Consider the following 6,875-nt stretch of genomic DNA (forward strand, 5'->3'; position numbering starts at 1 on the left):
CCCACCAGTCATGCAGCTCACAACTCAGTACTCTGGATGGAACAAGAAAGAAATGGGCTTCTTTGGCAGAGTCCTGCACTGCTGGGGAAGCCAGGTGCTCACTCACATGCTCTTACTTTATCCCACTGGATAAATCACCAGCTGCCTTGGGTTCTAGATGATGCAGGTAAAGTCAAACTGTTCCAAATGCATTTTGTTTTGTTTTGTTTTTTTGCTCCATTTGCTGGAACTTCTCTGGAAACCTAGACTTCCACAAAGGTTCTTTCATCCATGAGTAATTGCCTAAGACAGTATTCTCCAGAGAGAGGCTGACTCCTTCTTTATCATACCCCCTGGATATACACAACTGTCATTTCCTCCCATTTATGTCAAGTGTTGCAAAACAGCTTCAAGCTTCTTCAACCAATTTGCCTACCCAACACTTCCTAAAATTTATACTACAGAAACTTTGGTACTGGCACTGTTGGCAATTAATTTTAAAAATTTTAAACACTGTGCAGGACAAACAAAATATACTGCAGGCCACCAGTCTGCAAACTCTGATTATAGTCTGCTTCTAGTTATATAACTTGTAGTATAAGTATATTCACTTATGAAACAGGAACATCATCGATCGGTTGATTCCTGCCGCCCCACACTGGGGATCGAGCCCGCAACCAGGGCATGTGCTCTGACCAGGAATTGAACTGGCGACCTCTTGGTTCCTGGGTCAACACTCAATCACTGGACCACATGGGCTGGGCAACTTCTGTTGTTTTAAATTACCAACTTTGTGGTAATTTGTTATGATAGCCAAAAGAACATACTGTTTTTCTCATTCGTACTGCCAGCTCTATAAAAACAGAGGCAGTGAATTTAACCTGTGTTTGGGGTCTTTCCTCTACCTGTAGAAAAGTAGCTATGGCAGAGAACAGAATGCCAAGAATTGAGTTGAACTGGCCAGGTTTTAGAATGGCCTACCCCTTACTGGCTCTCTTCTCTAAAATGAGACATGTGCCATTGCCTCCATAGTGACTGTGAAGGACCTATGTGGAAACGGATTGGGAGCCCCTTCTACTGTGTGTGTGCAGCTCTCCCATGGCCTTTGTTGCTCTTTTGTGACTTACTTCCCTACAGAAGTGTTAGAATAAGGTCCCAACCCAGGGGTCCCTCTGAAAAGAGTGGTCATTCTGGGGTTAAGTGGTCATTCTGAGGCAAGTCCTAAATAAGAAATAATTTGGAAGGCCTCCTGCACGCTCCACACTGGGGGTCGAGCTGGCAACCCAAGCATGTGTCCTGATTGGGAATCGAACCATGACCTACTTTTTATAAAAGGAAACTAACTGTTGATACAGTTAAATATATATTTTAAATATACATATATGTATTAATTTTAGAGAGAGATGAAGGGAGAGAAAGAGAAACATTTATTGTTCCACTCGTTTCTGCATTCATTGGTTGAGTCATGTTTGTGCACCTTGGGGTATGGACAACTGAGCTACCCAGCCACGGCCAATGAACAGTGATATTTATTGCAGCATTATTTGTAAGAGCAAATAATTAGGGGGAAAGAAACCTTAATCACTTTCATTAGAGGAATGCTTAAAAAGTAAAATACAATCATATTATGAAATACTATTTTTAAGAAGAATGAAATAGACTTCTCAATGATGAGGAAATGTGAACACATTCCCACTAAACCTCCCTCGCTAGGGCCAAATGAAACAAAAAGAATCTCAAATGGGGGTTGGGGGACCCTCCAACTTCTAATGCAACTTTGTGGAAGCACAATAATAAACGGCTAACTCCGGTGAGCTGCCAAAATACATTGAAATTTGGGTAAAATTCAGGAAGGTCACGAAGGGAAGGGTCCAGACCCCTGCTGATCTCACATTTAGTGCAGACCTCTTCAAAACCGGGCTGTTCTGTCCCAAGAAGCCCTATGGTCCTTTATCCTGCCAGCCATTGGGGCACGGAAGTCATTGGGTCCAGCGAAGAGCCGGGATCCGGCAGCAAAGGCCTCGTGGAGGAGTAAACACTGGTGCTGATGGTAGGAGTCCTGAAACCATACAGACCGGATTTAAGAGTGATAGAGGTTTGGGGGTCAAAAAAGTGGTAAAGGGAGACATGATTTTTCTTTTCTATTTTGAAAAACATCTGTTGATAAATCTGAGCATTGCTTGTGTCATTTTTTTCAAAGCTGAATTTTTAAATACAGAAGCCAACCCATAACGGCAGATGCTATGCCAGGAAAATCAGAGATCCCAGGTACGAATCTGGTGTCTGCTCATAATTCGCTCCGCAACCTCAAACTGCATTAGTCTCATCATCTGTAAAAAGTAGATAATCACCACTCGCCCGGCCGCGACGGGAGCCCGATGGAGAGAAACTTTCCACTTTGCGACTTCAATGCCAATTCGGTTCCAGGTAGAAGCCGCGCCCAATCACGTACTGCCGCGCCACAGCCGCGAGGCATCTCGGGATTTATAGTCCTGCTTCCCGCTCCCCACCCCTACCCCGCCCCGGCGGAACTCGCTGTCCCGATAGGCCCCGCGGCGGCGGCAAGGGTACGTGGCGCGGCCAATTGCGGCTGCGCGGCCAGGTGGGGCAAGATGGCTGCGGAGCTGGGCGTGCGGGTCGTCAGGCCCTGGCTGGGAGCGGGGCTGGGTTGGGTGGTTCGGGCCCTTCTGTTGCTGCTGTGGTTTGCGGCCCGCGGAGGCGCGCTCTACTTTCACATCGGGGAGACAGAGAAGAAGTGCTTTATTGAGGAGATTCCGGACGAGACCATGGTTATAGGTGCGGGGGGAAGGGGACAGTTGGGAACAAGAATGTGGTTTTGGGGCGCGGGGTGTGGGAGGGTCAGCAGCGCTCCAGAGCCGGGAGCAGCCGGCCTTGCCGTGCTCCCCCTGCCGCGGACTTGGAGTCACCGCTGACCTAGGCTCGCCCGGCTTCCCTCCAGGAAACTACCGGACGCAGCTGTATGACAAGCAGCGGGAGGAGTACCAGCCAGCCACCCCCGGACTGGGCATGTTCGTGGAGGTGAAGGACCCAGAAGACAAGGTGAGCGGCCCCTTTGCCCCGCGGAGCCCTCCGCTCTGCACTTCAGCGCTAGACCAAGCAGGCGCGGACACTTCCCCTCCTGGTTTCCACATCTGCTAAATTGGTAAAAAACAGTTGGTTATGTGGGGAAATCCAGACTTGACTTAGACTGTTTTTACTCCAGACTTGACTTAGACTGTTGCAATACTGGCTCTCCTCTCAGCCTCATACTGCTGCATGATTCTTTCCCTAAGCCATTTACTGGTCTGTGTAATGCCAGTTCATCTGTCTTATAAGTGTGACAGGAGGATTTATTGTGCTGAGAAACAATTTTGCCAACTCTAAAGCTGTGACACCTACACTTTAGGGTTTCATAGAACAGTGTACTTTCCAAAAAGAATGAGCGGCTTTAAATTTTGACAATGATTAAAACAAACAAAAAAAACCCCCCTCAAAACTCTTTAGCTGTCACCTAAAAAATGAATGACACCAAAATCATTGAAAGGGCATGAGCTATGAATAAAAGAAAACTCTTCCCAGGAGCAGTCACATGCCAAGCTATGCCTGATTTTTTTTTACCCCTATTCCAAATAGTTTTCAGACAAACTTTTGGCCACTACTTCTGAGCAGCTTTGGACCTTTTGGTGTTGTGGGATGTCTACAGCTCTGCTTGCCGATTTTTGAGGCACTTAAAGCCTTAAGCACCATCCAGCTCCATGCAATGACTCTGAGTAAAGCCCTTTCTCTCCAGGTCATTCTGGCCCGGCAGTATGGCTCTGAAGGCAGGTTCACGTTCACGTCCCATACTCCTGGAGAGCATCAGATCTGTCTTCACTCCAATTCCACCAAGTTCTCCCTTTTTGCTGGAGGCATGTTGGTAAGTGGACTCACATGGGACTAGCCACTGTTCGGGATGGGACTGGTGATACTGTGGGTATGAGATGAGTATGTGGAGCTCTTTGCATATACCTTGGACAGAGCATCAGCCAAGGCTTATTCTTTTCTGTGTGTCTAGAGCAGGGGTGGGCAAACTTTTTAACTCGAGGGCCACAATGGGTTCTTAAACTGGACCGGAGGGCCGGAACAAAAGCATGGATGGAGTGTTTGTGTGAACTAATATAAATTCAAAGTAAACATCATTACATAAAAGGGTACGGTCTTTTTTTTTTTTTTTTTTTTTTTTTTTTTTTAGTTTTACTCATTTCAAACAGGCCGGATCCGGCCCGCGGGCTGTAGTTTGCCCACGGCTGGTCTAGAGCCCCATAGAGCTGGACACTGAGGAGGCTTCATCAGTGTTGGCTTAATGAACAATTTAAGGAAGGTGGGTGGACTGACTGTCAGCCCTTGGCATGAAGAGGGAGCAGAGCTACCTGATTGTCTTTCTCTTCCTTGTCTGTTCACAGAGAGTCCATCTGGACATTCAGGTGGGTGAACACGCTAATGACTATGCAGAAATTGCTGCCAAAGACAAGTTGAGTGAGTTGCAACTACGAGTACGACAGCTGGTGGAGCAAGTAGAGCAGATCCAGAAAGAACAGAACTATCAGCGGGTGAGTGGCTAGGTTAGGATCAGTGGGCTTCTTCTCTGAAGCTGCCTACTGGCTCAGCCAGGAGTTACATGTCAGATTTATTATGAAACATACCAGGTTGTCTACTTTGCAAATCTAAAAGGTGGGATGGCTGTTATTAACTCTTCTTTGTATTTGAGGAGACAGTTTCTTAAGGCTGTTACTGCCCTAGGTTACACAGTTACAGAGTGACAGCAGGAATTGATACCAAAACTTGGGTGCTATTTCCATGGCTCTAGGTGATCCCAGGGGTTTCAAACTCACCTGTGTCCAGGAGTAAGCAGGTTCCATTAATGGATCTATGACCGTAAGGATTGGTAGGATAGTAACCTGCCTAACCAGGGACAGCTACTGTTGCCAGCCAAGGACAGCCTTGTAGAAATGCTAGCTGGCTCTGGATTTTAAGAGGAGCTAGAGGTCCAGGTTTTTGTGTGAAAAATTCTTTGGTTTTAAATGTTGGCAAAATACTGTGTGAGCCAAACAACACATACGTATGGGCCAGGTGCAGCCCCTGGACCACCAGTTTGCAACCTGTGCCCACAATCTTCAAGGAGCAGTTGGGAGACCTGAGCAGAGGACTCAGAGCAAGCCCATTCCTGGGCACTTCAGGACAGCTCTGTCTGATGGTGATATCACACTACTTGACCTCTCTAAGCACCAGGGTAGGTAGGACCTGGGAGGTCTGTAACTGACAACAAAACAGTTACCTGAGGTCCTCTGGCTAGTGAGGGTGAAGACAGTCCCCACATGGGGTGGCTCTTTGCAGCATTTGACTGGTACCTGTGCAGAAATAGTTGGCCCTGGGCCATATTCCAGGGAGGTAACCCAGCAGTTCTGAAGGACCCAGGTGGGGCCCAGCCAATTCAGGCTCTTCTTCCATTCTCCCCTCCCACAGTGGCGAGAGGAGCGCTTCCGGCAGACCAGCGAGAGCACCAACCAACGGGTGCTGTGGTGGTCCATTCTGCAGACCCTCATCCTCGTAGCCATCGGTGTCTGGCAGATGCGACACCTCAAGAGCTTCTTTGAAGCCAAGAAGCTGGTGTAGCCGTCCTTCCTCCCAGGCTGGGGGAGAAGAGGCCTCCTGGAACTGATTTCTCTCTGGCAGGAGGACTGATTCCCAGCCATGGATGTTCTGGAGGGAAGAGAGGTCACACGCACCCCAGGCACAAGCTAAGGGGAGCAGCTCAACTGGCTAATACTGAGCAGGTGGTGGGGCAAATGCCTGCCCCCTCTCCTGAGCTCTGGGCCTTTGCAGTAATCTCCTAGGGGCTATTGAAGCCACTGGGAGCCCCACTGGCACCTCAGAATCACAATGTTACTGATCAGGGATGTGAGGCTGTTATCTGGGGTGGCTGCGGGGAGGGGAGTGGGTGGGCAAGTCAGTTTACTTTTTGTCTTCCTTGCTAACTTGGGGTTTTAGGCAGGTTGGGATATAGCTGCGATTCTCTGCCGCCCTGAGAACCTCTTTGGGCCTAAATCCAGCCTGCTGATCCAGGGTGTGTGTGTCAACTGAGGGTGGGATAGAGAGGGTTGCAAAGTGGGAAAATGGTCCTGAGATTGACTCCAGGTTTTTCACATGGGTGTCCTTTTTGGGGCTTGAGGAACTGGGATCAGGGCAAGCAGAGGTCTTGGTGCTGGCTGGGGATGGGGTCTACAGAGTCTTAGTTACTGATTTCATTTTCAATAAGCCTAGGTTTGTTACATTGGTTTCCCAATAAAAAATTAAAAAAAGACTTCTTGTCCAATGTAAAGTTACTCTACTATCAGTGGGCATAACACTTCAGGGAATGTCAGTTCTTCCAGTGGGCAAAGCACTTCACATTCCAAGATGAGTACCCACCTTCAAACGTCAATCTTTGTTTTTTAAATATATATTTTTATTGATTTCAGAGAGGGAGAGAGAGGGATAGAAACATCAATGATGAGAGAAACATCATGGATCAGCTGCCTCCTGCATGTCCCCTACTGGGGATTGAGCTGGCAACCTGGGCATGTGCCCTGACTGGGAATTGAACTGACTTCCTGGTTCATGGGTCAGTGCTCATCCAGTGAGCCACACTCACGGGGCTGAACGTCATTCTTTTCATCCTTTCCATACCTTCCTGCAGCAGAGGGTAGTGGTTTTGCCCAAGAACATCCAACAAGTATATTGGGTTGGGGTTCAAATCCACACCATTTCTTCTGTGCCAGCTCCCTCATGAAGTGCCTCCCTGCCTTTCCAGAGTAGGTGGACTCAGAATAGACTTGTCATGGTGCTGCAAGGAAATGCCTAGTTAGAATGCAATTCCT

General features: G+C 48.1%; 1 protein-coding gene across 1 annotated transcript; it reads left to right on the forward strand.

Annotated features, from left to right (window-relative positions):
* Positions 1-2,583: 2,583 nt before the first annotated feature.
* TMED9 (transmembrane p24 trafficking protein 9) lies at positions 2,584-6,677 on the forward strand. The gene is made up of 5 exons (XM_070415121.1): positions 2,584-2,775; positions 2,939-3,039; positions 3,770-3,895; positions 4,422-4,568; positions 5,482-6,677. Exons 1-5 carry the CDS (start codon positions 2,592-2,594, stop codon positions 5,629-5,631), a joined length of 708 nt encoding a protein of 235 aa, XP_070271222.1. The 5' UTR covers positions 2,584-2,591; the 3' UTR covers positions 5,632-6,677.
* The last annotated feature ends 198 nt before the right edge of the window (positions 6,678-6,875 follow it).

Source organism: Myotis yumanensis, unplaced genomic scaffold (genome assembly GCF_028538775.1).
Source record: "Myotis yumanensis isolate MYYU_CA2020_CCGP unplaced genomic scaffold, mMyoYum1.0.hap1 SCAF_5, whole genome shotgun sequence".
NCBI lineage: Eukaryota > Metazoa > Chordata > Mammalia > Chiroptera > Vespertilionidae > Myotis > Myotis yumanensis.

Coding starts and splice junctions, on each gene's coding strand:
- TMED9 (XM_070415121.1), top strand. CDS start 2,592: ATGGCTGCGGAGCTGGGCGTGCGGGTCGTCAGGCCCTGGCTGGGAGCG. Junction 2,776..2,938: donor GGACGAGACCATGGTTATAG/GTGCGGGGGGAA, acceptor GCTTCCCTCCAG/GAAACTACCGGACGCAGCTG. Junction 4,569..5,481: donor AAGAACAGAACTATCAGCGG/GTGAGTGGCTAG, acceptor CCCCTCCCACAG/TGGCGAGAGGAGCGCTTCCG.